This window comes from Geotrypetes seraphini, chromosome 2, assembly GCF_902459505.1.
Source record: "Geotrypetes seraphini chromosome 2, aGeoSer1.1, whole genome shotgun sequence".
In the NCBI taxonomy this organism is placed as follows: Eukaryota; Metazoa; Chordata; class Amphibia; order Gymnophiona; family Dermophiidae; genus Geotrypetes; species Geotrypetes seraphini.
In genome coordinates this window covers 131357571-131375697 of record NC_047085.1, presented here as the reverse complement: position 1 = coordinate 131375697, position 18127 = coordinate 131357571, and the positions used below count along the sequence as shown (strand labels likewise).

Here is an 18127-nt window from a genome sequence, read left to right as displayed (position 1 = left end):
AGCTGCTTAGAAGTTAACAGAAAACATTGCTGCTCAACTAAAAAATACTGTTAAAAGCCAAAATTGAAATACAGAAACATGAAATGAATGGCCTAAATAGTGGGCCTTATCTCCAAGTACAAAAAGATATATGATCAGGGACTTTAATGTGTCAGCAGCAGTAAAGCAAACAGCGATATCAATATCCAAGCACAGGGCAGGACAAGATTACATTACATTACATTAGGGATTTCTATTCCGCCATTACCTTGCAGTTCAAGGCGGATTACAAAAGAATTATCCAAGATGTATTACAACAAGAACTTACAAAAAAAAATTTGTCATTTTCAAAAAGAGTGAGAAATGGGTAAGGTTATTTGTTTGGGGTAGTTGGATTTAGTGAGAGGTGGAGTTTGAGACTTGCGGTATTATTTCTTTTTTCAGAGTTTTCTTGAAGAGTATGGTCTTTATTTCTTTTCTAAAAGTCTTGTAGTCGAAGGATGCCATCAGTAGATTGGCGATTTGGTTGTCTAGTTTGGCTGCTTGAGTGGCCAGGAGGCCATCATATAGTTTTTTTCCGTTTGACCTCCTTAATTGGGGAGTATGAGAATGGGGTGTGAGTTTTCCTATGTCTAGTTGCAGTGTTGTGGATGAGGCAGTTATTCAGGTAGTTTGGACTGTCTCCGTATAAAGTCTTAAATAGTAGGCAGTAGAATTTAAATTGTATTCTTGCTGGGATCAGAAGCCAGTGCAATTGGAGATATGCTTCTGTAATGTGATCATGTTTCTTTAATGAGTCTTAGTGCTGTGTTTTGGATAGTTTGTAGTTGTTTTGTTATGGTTGTAGGGCATGGGAGGTAGAGGATATTACAGTAGTTAAGTAGGCCTAGTATTAAGGACTGAACTATGAGCTGGAACTGAGTTTTCTCGAAGAATTTCCAAACTTGTCTTAAGTTTCTCATGACTAAGAATGACTTTTGTATTGTTTTATTGATTTGCGGTTGCATGGTGCAGCATCTGTCGAAAGTTATTCCTAGCAGTTTTAGGGTGGTTTGTATGGGGTAGTTGATTGCGTTGATTTCAATGACAATTGCTTCTACAAAAACAAATACCGTCAAATCAATTTGGCTCAATAAGTGATAGAAATGGTGTTATCCAGAACTAGGACTGTAACTGAGGTACTAAATAGTAGATGATAAAATAGCCATATCATTATTTAGTAAACTGAAGTAGTCTGTATTCATCTTCTATTTGTGTTTTTTATATCTACTATAATAAAACCCTAAGCAAACATGTGCACTCTTACCGGCGTGTTCCCTGATCTGCAGGTCCGTGACCGGCAAGAGTGCGCATGCGCGCTAGAAGACACTAGCACTCCTCCTCCCGAGCACCAGCCATGCTGAACAGCTTTGGCCCCATGGGCCTCTCATGGAGCCCACCTTCCCGCCCAGCATGGATGGTGACGGTGGCAGCGATGCCGGGGGCGGGCCAGTACCAGGGCGACTTGAGGCGGCTGTCAGATTGAAGTGTGCACAGCAGCTGTCAGCACGTGCAGGCCGCTCTTGGCGCGTGCAGGCAGTTGAGCTGTGGCGAAGTCGGATGCTGGATAGGGGGAGCAGGTAATGGGTGTTGCTGGACAAGGAGAGCATGAAAGAGGTGCTGCTGGACAGGGGAGGAGGTAAAACGAATGGAGAAGGGCTGCTGCTGGATAGGGGAAGCAGTGAAGGAGTGGTGGTGGGCACAGGGTAGGTAAAAGGAAGGGAGAAAGGCTACTGATGGACAGGGGGAGCAGGCAAGGGGTGGTGGTGGACAGCCAAGGAAAGAGAGAGACAGAAAGAAAGAAAGACAGATAGACATATATTCTAGCACCCGTTAATGTAACAGGCTATAAGACTAGTAAAAACATAATACACTTCCCCCTCCGTATTCACGGTTTCCATCTACGAATTCACTTGCGATTTTAAACCTAAAATTCTTTTTTTGGGCTATTTTAAGCCCTGTAAGCCCTCCCTCTCAATCCTTAAGCCTTACCTGGTGGTCTAGCGGGTTTTCAGGGCAGGAGCAATCTTCCCACGCTCCTGCCCCATACAGATTGCTCACAGGAAATGGCTTGAGAGACTACGGGAGCTCAAGGCAGCCATTTCATGTGAGCGATCTGCACGGGCAGGAGCGTAGGAAGATCGCTCCTGCCTGAAAACCCACTAGACCACCAGGTAAGGCTTAAGAGGGGACTTTCAGGGCTTAAATATCTGGGGGAAGCAGGGGTTAGGGGCAGAACCGGCCTGAATATTATTTGCGTTTTTTTAATATTTGCGGGCCGGCTCTGCCCCTAGCCATCGCGAATTTGGAGGGGGAAGTGTAGATGATGGCAGATAAAGAACTATACAGTCCATCAAGTCTGCCTAATAAAATAAAACTCATAACATAAGGTAAGAAGCAATACTACATATTTGTCCTTGCCATTTTCAGGGAAGACTGTAGAAGTCTACCCGGAATTAGCCTCGTTCTCCATCTACTGAAGCTGTCAAAGCCCCACACCAGACCTTCCAAATCTTTCTAGCCATGAAAAGAGCAGGGTAGAGTTTAAAGAAGGTTTGGATAAACTCCTAAAAGGGAAGGCCATAGGCCATTATTGAGATGGCATGGGGAAATCCACTGCTTATTCTTAGGATAAGCAGCATAAAATCTGTTTTAATACTTGGGATCTAGGAATCTAGCTGGGTTTGGTCACTGTTGGAAACTGGACTTGATCGACTTTCGGTCTGTCCCAATATGGCAATTCTTATGTTATTATGAGTATTTAATGTGGCATGTTGCTCTGGACTCAGTATATAAATATTCTTTTTGTTTTCCATTGTGAATGTTGGCTTGTAACCCGTTCTGAGCTACTGTGAGGACGGGATAGAAATCGAAATAAATAAATAAATAAAATCCCTCCTGTTGTCTAGTGCATCAACAGTTAATGGGAGGTTCTGGGGGTGTGGGTGTGGGGGGCATCCGGTGGCAGGAAGGCGTAGGCATCCCTCCTGCCGATTTTTTTTTTTTTTTTTTTAGGGAGTGGAAGGGGTCATTTCAGGGGGGTGCGCGGTGGCAAGGGGGAATGGGCATCCCTCCTGCTGATTTTGGCTGGCGTAGGGGAGGGGATTCCGGTGGCGGCAGGAGGGAGTGGGAATCCCTCCTGCTTATTTTTTGGTACCAGGGTCATTGAAGGGGTGTCATCGCAGGGGGCCGGTACGGCACAGCACTGCTGCTTTAGGAAGACCTGCAGACTCAGCTGATCGGGAATTCCCTTGCCGTGATCAGCTGATGGCAAGAGATCCCTGATCAGGCAGGTGCAATTTTGTATCGGTGTGCGATTCTCAGCCGCTTTGTAGGTGGCTGCCGAGACCGGCATCCTATACAGAATTAGGCCCATATAGCTTTTTGGGAAAAAACCCATTCGCCTACTGTTGTCAATTAGCAGTCAAGAAATACTCATTTTAAAAACAAACATTGTATTTTCCAGGGGAGAAATGCACTATTTTCAATCTAAGACTTGCAGTTTAGAAAGCAGCACACAGAAGAAAAAAAACAAACAAACCTAAAAACTCAAGGCTCCACAAAAGCCAAACTTGCTTTCTCTGGAATGTACCATATTTTTACATGCATAATGTACCCAGATTGTGAGTCTGTGCAAAAATAAGCTGGTATAACATGCCCACACATGCAGTGTTCTCCCTAGCGTGTTTTAGCCGGGCGCTCTGCCCGGCTAATTTAGGTGAGCGCTCGGCTGTCATCTTGCATCCGCACCACCAGCATCAAAGCCACGCTCCAATCCTCTTCCCTGTCCCTACTCCAGGGGTGCCCAATCCGCAGCCCAACAAGGAGTTTTGTGCGGCCCAGCTTCTCCCTCCCTCCGGCGGGTGGTTTTCTGGCCGGCTCCCTTCTGCAGTCGGCTGCGGGTGGCATTGGCTCCTCACGCGCGATCTGTGGCTGTGTCAGAAGCGTTCCCTCTGACTTCACGACATCAGAGAGAAGGCTTCCGAATCAGCCATGAATCGCGCAGGCGAGGAGCCGACGCCACCCGCAGCCGACTGCAGAAGGGAGCCATCCAGTAAACTACCGCCGGAGGGAGAGAGAAGCTGGGCCGCACAAAACTCCTTGTCGGGCCGCGGGTTGGACACACCTGGAGTAGAGACAGGGAAGAGGATTGGTGCGCGGCTTGCAAAAAAAAAAAAATGTGTCACAAGAACCAAAGTGACTTTAGGAGTCCTGAGACTCTGACTGGAGTTTCTGAATTATTAATTGGTGAGTATTTTGGGATATTTCATATATGTGGTCTTGAATAAACTCAGAACTTTGTATAAGGGATTGAAACCTTCATATACAGTACAAAATGGGAACAGACCAAAATAACTTGACCCATTTCTTTAAATTTATTTCTAATTTCTGCACTGGCAGCTATGACTGTTTGAATGACAATCACTCTATCCAAAAGAAAGAAGACTAAAAATTATTCCCAGAGGATAGTTCCTCATGTAGAAGGATAAAAGTTCACTGCACACAGCTGGTGGAAATGCCCAAAACCAGGTGCTCTAGAGCAGTGTTCTTCAACCCCCAGTCCGTGGACCGGTGCCAGTATGCAGAAATTTTCTGCCAGTTCACAGGACCGGCACGTCCATCGGGCCCAAAACAGCATTCTTCAGCCGCCAGTCCACAGTGTGATCAATGCGGCTTCTTCGGGCCAGCTTCCTGAGTGCTGCAGTGCACAAAGCCATGGGAAAAGGCTCCTCCACGCGGCCTGCGCTTGATCCGGAAGCCTTCTCTCTGACATCGCAACGTCAGAGGGAAGGCTTCCAGATGAGGCGCGGGATGCATGCAAGGAGCTGCTGCCCACAACTTTGTGCAATGCAGCACTCAGGGAGCCGGCCTGAAGATGCTGCATTGATCGCAAAGTGGACCGGCCCAAAGATAACACCGGGGGGCAGGCCAGAAGGAAAGGCACATGGAGGGAGAGAGACAACAATGGTAGGGGAAATGCTTTTATTTTTTTTATTTAGTGATTGATTTGTCTGGTTTTTTTAAATTTAATTATTGATTTGTCTGTTCAGGAAGAAATGCATTTGTTTCTTTTTATCTGGGGTTGTACTGCTTACAGAGTCTTGCATCTTAGGGTTTGTTTGTAAATATTAGTACTTTTAGTTTTTGGTCCTGCATTTGCATGGGGTTATCTGTTTTAGGAATGAATATTAAAAAGCATACGGTGTGCTTTGTGTATTTTAATTTTGTGGTTAAGCATTATGTGTTGTTAATACAATTATATTATATGTTTATACGAAAAATGAATGGAACAAATGGTGTTACAATTAGTACTATTATGGGAGCGAGGTTTGGGGCAGAGATTGAGTGGAGATGGGCATGACTTAGCCCAGTGTTCTTCAACTGCCGGTCCGTGGACTGGTGCCGGTCCACAAATAATTATTTTATTTCCGCCGGTCCATAGGTGTCAAAAGGTTGAGGAACACTGCTCTAGAGATCCAGATCAATTGTAGATACATTTTATAACTCTTCAAAAGCATTCTAGAAATGGTCTAGTTCATCTTACCTGCATAATCCCGATACCCTGCACAGAATTTATAGCATTGGTGTGGAGGAAGAGGGAAAAAGATATTTGAAGGGAGAACTGTTGGGAAGAGAAAGGAAGAAATGGTGGACCTGGGGAAGGGAGGCAGGCAGGCAGGGGGAGAGATGGGATGGGGTCAGTTGGGAAGAGAAAGGGAGAGAAGTTGGATCTTGGGATGGGAAGGAGGGAGAAATGTTAGGTCTGTGGATGGAAGGCAGAGATGCAGCATCTCTCTTTTTTTCCCCTCCATTTCATTGTTCAGCATCAAAGGGGGAGGGAAGAAGAAAACAGAAAAGAGAGGGAGCAAAATGTTGGACCATGGAGATAGAGGAGGAGAGATGGACCCATGGGAGGGCAGGAGGGAAGAGAGCTGGGATAAGAAGATGCTAGGCAGGAGATGGAAAGAAAGGGACAGGGAGTTACAGCCTGACCAGTGGAGAGAGGGAGGGGGATCCTGAAAGTGGTGAGCCATGTGGATGAGGTCAAAAGGGAAATGACAAGATGAGTGAGAGAGCAGTGAGTACAGTGGTAGAAATGTGGTAATGGGGAGTAGATAGAAGGAAATAGGAGGCTGGGAAAGGAGTGAGATGGGAAATGGGAGAGCTAGGGACTGAGAGAAGATGGAGAATTGAGAGGTAGCTGAACATTTATAAAGAAGGGTGAGAAAGAAGGCAAGATTTGAGTGGACAGAGGCAAAAAAGAGAAAAAGTTAAGAAGGCTGAAAGGTAAAAATCAATACGTTGGAGACAGGTATAAGGAAAGAATGAAACAGTATTGAGAAGAGGAGAAAAACTGGACACCAGACATTGGAAAGAGAATTGGTAGAAGATCGACAAAAAGCAGAAAGAGAAACTGGGACCAAGATGATGGAAAAACAAAACATCCAGACAATAAATTGTTTTATTATGAATTTATTAACTGGAATATGTTAGCTTTGGGATATGTGCATCACTATTATTTTTGTATTCAGTGGCGTAGTCATATACAGCTGATTTGGGGAGGGACTGGAGCCCAAAATTAGTGGAGGGGCACCAAAGTTTCTCCCTGCCTGAGTGCAATTTATAAATACTTGAACTAGTGGAGATTCCCAAGCCCTGCCAACTGAAGAAATCTTCCTCCAGTCTGGCAACTCAAAATCTCCAAGCTTTGCAGCCAAAGGCAATATCCTCAAGCTGCCCCTGCTTTCATGCATACATGAAAACCAAGGGGGGGGGCAGGGAGAAGGCCCAAAAAAGCAGTAATATTTACCCTGATTAAACGATCCTCCACGTGCGCTGCTGACAGCTGATTCAGCATCCCCGCTCTGATGAGGCTCTCTTCTGAAGAGGCTCACCATAGCTGTAATAGAAGTGAATGGGAGAACCAGGAACGCGCATCCCTGCTCATCAGAGTGGGGATGCAGAAGCCTGTGGCTGCTCCCACTGTCAGCGGTGTACGTGGAGGATCACTCAGTCAGGGTAAGAATTACTGCTTTTTTGGGTTCCTCTCCACAGTGTCCCTTTAAAAAAGGTTTATTATTAGATACGTACATCTTCTATATTAGTGATTGCAAATTTGGGACCTGCTCAGCCTTTTTTTTGCTCATCAGCTAGTGTTATTGTTGGTGTTTGTGCAGCCCCAGAAAATGTTTTTGTCCAATATGGCCCAGGGAAGCCAAAAGGTTGGACACCCCTACCCTACTCCTTCACCGTGAGCAGGGAGGGGTAACTTTCATAGCATTCCAGGTCGTGGGCCAACCCTCTTCCTCACTCCTACTCCTTCACTGTAAGCAGGGAGGGTTAATTTGCACAGCATCAAATTTGCACCAACATATTTCACCGTCCCGTCCGGCTATTTTTTCGTGCCACCCGGATAGAAAAAATTTCTGGGGAGAACACTGAACATGCATTATACCGGTTTATTTTTCTAGGATGTGCTAATTGCCAAACTAACACATTTGTTATTAAAAGAGGTTTTTTTAAGATTCTTGAAGGAACAAAACCTAAAAAAAGGCAAAAAGAAAAAGCCTTAAAAACAAATGCGCTAATTTTGACATTAAGCATGCAGAGATCTGCGCGTTTTACAAAATTGCATAACTCATTCTATGCGTGAAAATGCTAAATCTCTGTCCAACAGATGTATACTGACTGGCGAGGCCCAATTCAAGCACTACACTGGTAATAACCATTCCGATAAATCAAGGATTGAAATGAGCTCCTTATTTCTCACCTCTCCCAACCAACTGTTCAGCTTCCAGTTCAGAAGGAACATTCAGTTTCACTTTGCAAACTTCACCAGATGTGATTAACACCTATAGAAAAGGTAAGGTTAGATACTCAGGTTAGATACTCAGAATCATCATACATCACACTGCCTAACCAACATAATATTGGGAAACATTTATCGAGCTTCACACAAGGGGGATATTTTCTAAACATAAAGTCAAAAAATGTACTAAAAATCAAAGCATATCACTATAAATAAAACACTTTTAAAGTATCCTTAAAATATATTAGTTTTAAAGGTGGTAGTGGAAGATATATCCTTATCGCTTATAGAAGTCGCCGAGTTAAGAACAAATTACATTTTTAAAACTGTTCTTAAGTCAGATTTGTATGTAACTCAGAACATGTGAGAATCTGTGTGTATTTTCAGGTACTGTATGTTTTTATCAGTCCTCAGAGAGCTTAGTATATTTATATCTGAGGCAAGGGAGGATTAAGGGGCAATAGTGTAGCTAGACCAGTCTGGTCTCTAGAATAAGCTCTGTTATTGTCTACTGTAACCGATTTGTTGTCATGACTAGTCTGTTTTCAAACAATTGTGAGTGTGTACTTGGAACCCGTTCTGAGCTTCTGGGAGAACGGGATAGATATCGAAATAAATAAATAGACACCCAATTTTAGGCTGGCTGGGCCCAAAGTATATACAGCTTTTCAGTAGCCCTATATTGGCACAAACATAGCATGGAACACTGATAGGAAGCTATTCAGAGAAAGAAATGGCTTTCATATTTGCAGTAGATACAAGTAGGAAAAAAAATACTTTTTATAGGAACGTGCAAGATGGAGGCACACAGATAAGCCACATATTTACTAGAGTGTTTTCGTCTCTTGGCTTCTCCTTTGGAAGTACCTCACAAAAGGGAGTACAACAGAGAGCTCGGGCAGTCTCCTCTCTGAATCTGAGCCAGCCAAAGATCATTGGCTTTCGTCAGCCTCAGCCACAATGGCTTCTCTGGGTGTGGGTCTTGCTCCATGGATCTCCTTCAGTCTAGCTAAAAGTAAGAGTGTAGCTAGACACCCAATTTTAGGCTGGCCTGGGTCCAAAGTACGTGGGCATGACAACTCCACCCCCCAAATCTTTTCCTCTCTCTCTACCAGACAATTGGGTATCTCAACTCCATTACCCCATCCTTCTAGTATCTTTTAAAACCTTCAGTTCTTCATCAACAGTGAAGCCTGAGGTTGGCCCTTTCCTCTTCCGCGTTTGCCTAAAGAAGCGACATCACAGGAAGCAGACGCGGTAGAGGAAAGGACCCAATGGGGCTGACCTCGGCTTCCTGTTTACAGTGGTTCTCCTGTCAGCCAGCCATTGCCACTTTGGGAAGGCCGCAGAGAGGGGAGGAACGGAGATGCTGAACAATAAACGGGAGAGGGTGGCGTTCATAAGTACAAGTCCAATGTAAGCCAGACGTTTGTAACACAGGGATTGCCTGAATTTAATGATAAAAAATGATTCAAACTACAACAAAGAAAGAAAAAAAATTACTACATTGCTACAATGCAATATTAACATATACTTGATAAGACTCTTGAGCCAGTCTGCAAATAAAAACAGTGTCCGATGTCAGCCTGGATCGTCAACATTCTTTATGAAGTCAATCTGCCTCCTGTGCAAATTAATTTAATAAGACTTAAACACTGCCATGTTGGTCTGTGTTTAACAATTTTCTGCACCTATATTTAAAAGTTGGTGGCAGCCCTCCTTTCAGCAGATATTTTCAATAAATACAGGATGGGAGAAAAATCCTGCTGGCTGTTTATCTTAAAGTAAGCCAGAGAGTGTAATGACAAGCATCAAATAACTATTTCTTTTCAGGAATATCAGAAAGTTGAGCATAGAATGGGCATGTGCTCCTTTGCTGTACATACAAAACTCTAAGGACCATTAATATTCTTTATTCAATATATATTATATACATTATCTTCTTGTAGTTTTGAAAAATAAATGACACTTTCACCATGAGGTTTCTTTTATATTTTAGAACTCTGCAGTATATAAAAACAAAGCTAAATTTTAAAATATTTGGTTTTACTTTTTCAGAAGTTGCTGGGTGACTGAACAGCAAGGTACAGGAAAGCAGATGAGGACCAACTGGCCCATCTAGTGTGCCTAGTGGTCATGATCAAATCCCTGCAAACCATTTGTTTTCAAACATTCTATGATGTCATCAGCAAGCATCCAAGTACTGTATTTCTTTTGAGGGGTACTGTGATTTGGTGAATAGTTATAAAACTTATTTTAAAAATGTATTGGGGAAAAATGTTACCAGATATCAAAGCTTTTTTTTTTTATCTGTATCAGTGTACAAAATACTTCAACACAGATTCTCTTGTGTAATATCTAAATTTTACCAGCTTACATGTTAAAATTAAATTTATTAAGCATATTCACTATACATATTATTACACAGAGAAAATGTATATATGAAAAATGAATGGAAAAAAATGGTGTTACAATTAGTACTATTATAGGGGCGGGGTCTGGGGACGGAGATTGGGTAGAGATGGGCGATGTATGGCCCTTGACTTAGCCCAATGCTCTTCAACAGCCGGTTCGTGGCTCGGTGCCGGTCCACAAAATAATTATTTAATTTCCACTGGTCCATAGATGTCAAAAGGTTGAAGAACACTGAACTTCAGAACCTCTCCCCTTGCTGTTAGTAAGCTGTTGATTCCAATGCAGATCTTCTCCCCTGATATTTGCTGGACTTGCCCAACTTAATATCCTACATTTGTTTTAGAACTCACAGCAGAGAAAGATTTGGTATCTTATTGTACATTTGTCAGGGAAATACTACTTAACCCTTTCCATACTTGCCCCCCTTTTGTTTTTCCTATATCAACATAATTCATACAACAGTCCCAATATGATCACTAAAATATGCCTTCACCTAACTCTACAGAAACATTTTTGGGAGTTACAGAGGAGCACTTTTGAAAGAACCTCCAAATCAGAATGGGATGACCTGCTCATATCATCCAAAAACAACATCTCACACAACCATTTCTGAACAAGAAAAAAAAAAAAAAGAAAAGTCAGATTTCCTGTTTGAAAATACATCCAAAATCCAACAGCCATTTCCCAAAATGAAGCACCCAAAATAAGAACACCAAAAAAAGCAGGCATGAAAATGTCTGCGTGGCATCATTTGTACAAAAATTACCATACAGACATTCCTACAGGGTAGAGGGGCAGTCTAATGGTCAGTGGAATGGACTTTAAAAACAGGATCCAGGCACAAATTCCACTTTAATTCCTTTATATGTTATTGTAAGTGACCAAGGAAGAGATAAAAGCCTACTGTACCTAAAGACATACCACTGTAATAGCCATCAAGCTTGCAGGTATCTTATAAATTCAGGTTAAGCAGGTACTTCTGTGTTCCAGGAGAGCTCCCGTATTTGTATAGAAATAAGAGTTAAAGTGGGAGTTACACTTAGCTCCCCTTGTTCCAAGTCCACTGCACTGACCACTAGGCTACTCTTTACACTCGCTTGCTGCTCTAAAGGAATGGCCATATCTGAAGCTGTCGTCATAAAGCCTGGTGTCCACGTCACTTTCGTTTCTGGGGTGGGGGGCGGGAGGGGGATTGGTAACTACTGGGAGATGAAGGAGAGTTCATGTCATCATCCCTCCAGTGGTCTGCTGCTCTATTAGATCACCTTTATGTATCCTGGACGTATTTGAAACAGGTAAATAAAAACATCTCTCTTTGCTGCCTTGAACATTTTCTTACTGTTCCATTAAATCAGGGGTGTCAAACTCAATCACATAAGGGGGCCGAAATCTGAAAAAAAGGCTAAGTCGCAGGCCAAATTTTTTTTATTTTTAGATAGTTAGGGGTCATTTTATTAAGGTACACTAACCGATTTAGCGCGCACTAAATGTGCACCTTAATAAAGAGACCCCTTAGTCTTTCAGAAGTTTAGGGTTACAACCTCTCCAACCCCACGCTGGCTCTGTGATGTAAACAAAATAAATAAAAAAAACTTTTCCTCTCTTTTAGGTCCTAGACAGGCATGGGGGGGGCGTCAAATTTTGGATTAGGCAGTCTGTTCTGATTTTGTGTGTATGGTATGTGTGTGCTCTTGTTGAGGCGGGGGTGAATGAGAGGGTGTTGTGTATTATTATTCAATAATATAACTGCAGGGGCCTCGTTGCAAGGGAGTAGAGGTGGGGATAAGGGCAGAGAAGGTTGAGAAGCATGCAGGCAGGCGAGTGTTGAAATAATAAAAACTGTTCCCTGGAATGCATGAGGCCTCCTGGACACACCATTGTAATAAATGAATAGAAAATGGAATGTGGGCCTCCTTGATCTCTCTCCTTCTCTTTAGGAAACCCCCAAAATACCTTTCCTCAGCTGCAGGTCTGCTTGGGACCTGACTCTGCAGGTTCACGCGGCATCATCTGTAGGTTCACGCGGCCTGCAGAGGATCGCTGGTCAGCAGTAGCGATCCTAACAGGCCGCTGTAGCCTCAGCTGCACTTTCCTTCTGGCGAAGTCCCGCCCGCGGTTCCGTACATCAGAGGAGGGGCTGGACCGTGCTAGAGGGAACGTGCAGCTGAGGCCACGGCAGCCTGCAAGGATTGCTACTGCTGACCAGCGATCCTCTGCAGGCCGCGTGAGCCTACAAATGATGCGGCAGTTGTAACGGCAGGCCAGCTTTAGGGAAGATTGGAATTTGGATGGCGGGCCAAATTTCAGTACACCACGGGCCAGATTTGGCCCACGGGCCAGAGTTTGACATGTCTGCATTAATTGGTGAATGGTCTGCCCAAAACATGTCTCCCAAAATGTCCCCTTGCTATTTGGATGAACTACAGTATAAAATGGCCTAATTCTACCTTTCAAAAATCATGATTTGGATGGTTTTGGCAGATGACCATTTCATGGCCATTTTGAGATATCCATCTGCTTCAAAGATAAGCACCATGAAGCCTTGTAAAAGTATTCACAGCTCTGCTCGTCTATAATATTCAGCTGTCATTAAAAAACAAAACACTAAAGTAAACAATGTCTAGTATAGGTGCATTACCCCCCAATTTTGGGGGGAGGGAGGGGTTTTCTTTTTATATAAAGTTTTTTGACTATACAACTCCTTTAGTCGAGCCAAAATATGAGGGTGAATCAAAAATTAAAAGCAATTGTTAAATTACATGATAACTGGAAAAGAGCTATTACATGATAACTGGAAAAGAGCTAGTGAAATACAATGTATATACTCATACACTGCCTGCACAGTGCAGTACTCAGCCTCTGGTTGTGTGGCAGCCATGAAGTCAGAAACATGGATGCTCCGTTGCAAGATTGCACCATCTAAGAACGTGTAGTAGTGCGTTTTCTTTGGGCAGAGGAGGTAAAACCTGTAGAAATTCACTGTCGGACATTGACTCAGTATGGACATAGCCCCATGTCTCAATGAAAGATTTATGAGTGGATAAAAAGGTTTAAAGCGGGAAGAACAGAGGTAACCTAAGAAGGTCGTTCTGGTTGCCCATCAACATCACGTACACAAGAGCACATTGACAGGGCGGATGCCTTGATTAGAGAAGACCGACGGATAATGGTGTCTCAACTGGCTGCAAGTTTGGATATCAGCTATGAATCTGCATTTGCCATAATGCACGATGACTTGGAGAAAAGTCTGTGCACGATGGGTCACGAAACAGCTTACTGATCTGCATAAGTTCCTGGGAAGGTATGAAGATCCGAATATTCAGGAGAGAACTGTCACTGGCGACGAGACATGGGTGCCTCACATCCAAACCAGAAAGCAAAAGACAAAGCTCACCTGGCTTCCTGAGCAGCCAAAAACTTTCTCTGCTGGAATGCAGAAGCTAGTTGAACGAAACAACAAATATGTCGTCTTGCATGGGGTCTATGTAGAAAAGTGATGTGTTCAATTGCTCACAGTTACTTTTATTAAAGCTATATTTTGCCTTTACTTTTTAATTTACCCTTGTATCTGGCAGGTTCCGACCCTTTTTGAGGGAACTAAACTTAGAAGCTAAACAGGATCAGCTGAGGTTGATGTTTGGAAAAGAGACAGGTTTATAACAGACTATCAAAAATTTTATTTAAATTGTTTGCAAGCAGATGCGTCAGACCCATGAGGGTAGGGGGGACATCAGAACAAAAGGATGAGAAAGAGAAATGACCAAGAAAATGCCATGGGGACAGGTTTTCTCCATCCCCGTGGGGATCTCTCTGTCCCCATCTCATCCCCACGCCAAGCTTGTGTAGTTAGGGCAGAGCTTGCAGGAATGGGACAGAACAGAACTCACAAGGACGAGGATAAATTTGTCCCCATGTCCAATGAGGGTGGAAGGGGCACTGAAGCAATTTGAGCCTACCATGATTAAGGCACTCAAAAGAAAAAGAAAAAAAAAAGGCAGGGAATCAACTTTAATGTTATTTGTTTTTTTTTTTAAACCAAATAAATTGCCACTGCTCATGCCTTGGGACTCTTTTTCCCTTCTTCCCTTCCCTGCCTTGGGTTGCATCTGAATGGTCTTGGGCAAGTTGCTTCTTGCCAATAAGGTTTGATCCAGGGGATCTTAAAAAGACTATGATTCAACTTTAGGATTTTTTGTTTTGGGGTTGTTGTTTTTTTTTTAATAAGGCCCTTCTCAGCATATAGTACTCTTTCCCTCCCTGCCTTGGACTGCCTCTGGGCAGGTTAATTCTTGCCAGTAAAGTCTGATCCTTAGAATACGGAGTAGATTCTCTAAATCTGAATTTTTATTTTTTTTTTAAACCTAACAATAAGAAAGGAGGGGAAAAAAACACTCTATGAAATATTTGATAGTCTTTGAAAAAAGGTCTCCCATCCAGATACCAGCTTTTGCTGATGCTGCATAAGTTTTCAGGCTGAGCCCAAAAATATTAGACATTTCAACTTTTGAATTCTCTTTTAACCTGACTAAATTAAGTCTGTTATCCAGGCATTGCATAACCAAAAACAAAACCCAAAAATCATATTAAAAAGAAAGGGAATTTTTTTTAGGTGGGGGAGGGGGGGTAACCATGCAGAGGTGTGAACATTTTTATAAATCACTAATCCCAAACTTGTTTGATTATGTACAGTTAATCATTTCATGACCCTTGTATTCTGACACAAGGAAACCAAAAGGCGGCAGGGATGGAAAAGGTTAAGATACTAACTTTGCTGGTTTAACATATAGACCAGGGGTGCCCAAATGGTCGATCGCGATCGACCTGTAGATCGCAAAGGCAACGCGAGTCGATCGCGTTGCCTTTGGGATCGTTTTCACCCTGCTGCTTCCCCAAGCCAGGCTTGGCGGGTACAAAACTTCATCTCCGACGTCAATTCTGATGTCGGAGAGGAAGTTCTGGACCAGCCAATCGCTGCCTGGCTGGCCTGGAACTTCCTCCCCGATGTTAGAATTGACGTCGGAAGAGAAGACTTGTGGGCCTGGCGCTTGTACGCGCCAGGCCTGGCTCGGGGAAGCAGCAGGGAGAAATCGTGTCGGTGGCTTGGGGGTAAGGAAAGAATCGGGGAAGTGGAGAAATCGGCACGATGGTTTGGGGGGGCAGGGGAAGAGAGAAAGAAAGGCAGAAAGAAAAGGGGGCCAGAGGGAGAGACAAAGAAAGGCAGAAAGAAAGGGGGGGGGCAGGGGGAGAGAGAAAGAAAGGCAGAAACAAAGAGGGGGGGGGCCAGAGGGAGAGAGAAAGAAAGGCAGAAAGAAAGAGGGGGGCAGGGGGAGGCAGAAAGAAAGAAATATTGGCTTTACAGAATAAGGAAGTGCAACCAGAGACTCATGAAATCACCAGACAAAAAGGTAGAAAAAATTATTTTTCCAATTTAGTGATCAAAATGTGTCCGTTTTGAGAATTTATATCTGCTATCTATATTTTGCACTATGGCCCCCTTTTACTAAACCGCAATAGCGGTTTTTAGAACATGGAGCCTATGAGCATCGAGAGTAGCGCAGGGCATTCAGTGCAGCTTCCTGCGCTAAAAACTGCTATCGCGGTTTAGTAAAAGGGGAGGGGGTATATTTGTTTATTTTTGTATAGTTGTTACAGAGGTGACATTGCATATTTTAAAGTCATCTGCCTTGACCTCTGATTTTAAAAAAAACCCCGAATACAAATGATAATTAACATTTTCTCTGCATACAGTGTGTTTTGTGATTTTTAAAATTTTATTGTTGGTAGATCATTTTGACTTGGTCATTTTAAAAGTAGCTCACACGCCAAAAAAGTGTGGGCACCCCTGATATAGACAAACACTTTCTGCAAAACTCACTCAGCAGTACACAACAGTAAAGAGAAAAGGAAAAGGGATGAAATGTAATACACCGTCTTCCTGTAGTTATAATCAGAGCGGTTTACACATATCATATACCGGTACTTATTTTGTACCCAAGGAAATGGGAGTGTTAAGTGACTTGCCCAGAGCAACAATAAGCTGCAATGGAAATTGAACCACTAGTTACCCTAATTAATAACTTAATTTTGTTAGACTGGGTAGGGGGGGGGGGGGACAAAATCAGGACAGCAATACCAGAGAGTATTTCAGCAGTGCCCAAAAAAACATTCCTGTGCTGCAAGTTCTAAAACAAATGTGCTGTATTAGCTGGGTTTCTGTTAGAGGGGAAGTAATACATTATAATCAACAGCTTGATAACAGTATGTGGAATGAACTGCAGAGCCTATCTCACAATGTTGACAGTGAAAACATCGGCAGGCATTGCAACTTTAAAAAGAAGCAGTCAAAACAATTGCCAATTAAGGAGCTAACAGTGCAAAGCATGAAACTAATGCTAGTAAAGGTGATAACCCTTAAGACCCCCTCCTCCCAGTGCTAGAAAAAGGGACAGTGAGTGAACTCACCTTGAGGACGAGAAGGCAGGCGAGAACGGTGCGGTGCGTCGGTGACATCCTGCTGGGAACTGCTTGGTCCCCCTCCGGGTTCTGGCCGAGCCGTTAGCTCGCGCTGTACGTAGAGGTTAGGATCACGTAGAATGGCAGCGGGCGCACGAGACCCGCCCACTGCAGGTGTGTGGCGAAGCGAACGCTCTCTGCTTTCAATCCCCTCTCAATTGATCTGGTCGCTTCTTCCTCGCCCTACTACAAGGGGAGTTATGGCACTGGGTGTTCGCCTCACTCACAACAGTGCCTGGGGGATTTCAGAAAGGGTTCTTCCCCCTCCCCCCAAACTCCTTGTCTGTTCCGCTTAGCCTGTCAAGAAGATTTAACTTTTTTTATACTGGTTGTGGCCGCAGTGAGTCGTAACTAAAATATAATATGAATAACACAGTGGTGTTCTCCCAGAAACTTTTAAATGTGACTTTCTTTCCTCCCCTCCTCCGGTAGACGAGAAGTAATTCCTTCTGCAAACTCCTCCCCCTTTCCTTTTCTGCTCGTTTCATACCCTGCTCATTAACCTGTCTGCCCAGCCTTTATTGAGACAGAAAGAATAGGGCCCAAGTTAGGTGTTACAACCCCCTTCAAGCGCGGTCATGCACATGCCCAGACTCGGCTAGTTTCTTGCTTCCGTTTCTCTCTACCTCACCCAGGTCAAGACGAGAGTTATGGCTTTTCACAGGCACACTGCCAGATTCTCTTCAGATAGCCACTCCTCCTGGGTCTCTCTGTACTCTCTGGTACAACCTATTACAGCTTTCTCTGTGTGTCTTTCTCTGACGTGCACTGTCCCGAGGCTCTCTGAAAGTGAAAAAAAAAAAGAGAAAGAGATGGTGGATCTATGAAAATGTTTAAATAAGGTACAGTCAAGTGCACCAGTTTGCGAGTGTTTTGCAAGATGAGCAAAACATTTGCAAAATCAGCACCCAGAAACTGAGTTTGACTCAATTCATGAGCGCCACCCCCTGCGATCCGGCATCCCCCCCTCCCCCCGAGCACTGAAATAATGTAATGTAATGTAATTTATTTCTTATATACCGCTACATCCGTTAAGTTCTAAGCGGTTTACAGAAAATATACATTAAAATTATAAGAAAGAAAGGTACTTAGAAATTTCCCTTACTGTCCCGAAGGCTCACAATCTAACTAAAGTACCTAAAGAGTAATAGAGAAGTGAGAAGTAGATATAGAGGAAAATTAATCAAGTAAACTTTCTAACAAGACTATTTTGAACTAAGTACAGAATTCTGGTGAATTTTAAATAATAGAAATAGAACAAAACAAAAACAAGTGGCAAAACAATGAATAAGATTAAAAATAATTCATAAACTGGAAAAAATAAAACATTATTTTCAATCCATTGTTTCAACTTCGGTGATGAAGTGGAGC

The 18127-nt window shown here is 43.3% G+C and overlaps 1 protein-coding gene across 1 annotated transcript in view; it reads right to left on the bottom strand.

Annotated features, from left to right (window-relative positions):
• The window catches only part of LOC117355475 (desmocollin-2-like), a 99963-nt gene extending 82484 nt beyond the window's left edge, over positions 1 to 17479 (bottom strand). The window contains exons 1-2 of the mRNA XM_033934103.1: positions 16706 to 17479; positions 7790 to 7871 (exon numbers count right to left, since the gene is read on the bottom strand). Coding sequence (XP_033789994.1) covers positions 7790 to 7871; positions 16706 to 16753 — 130 coding nt within the window. The 5' untranslated portion in view covers positions 16754 to 17479. The remainder of the gene's footprint in view (positions 1 to 7789; positions 7872 to 16705) is intronic.
• Positions 17480 to 18127: the final 648 nt, after the last annotated feature.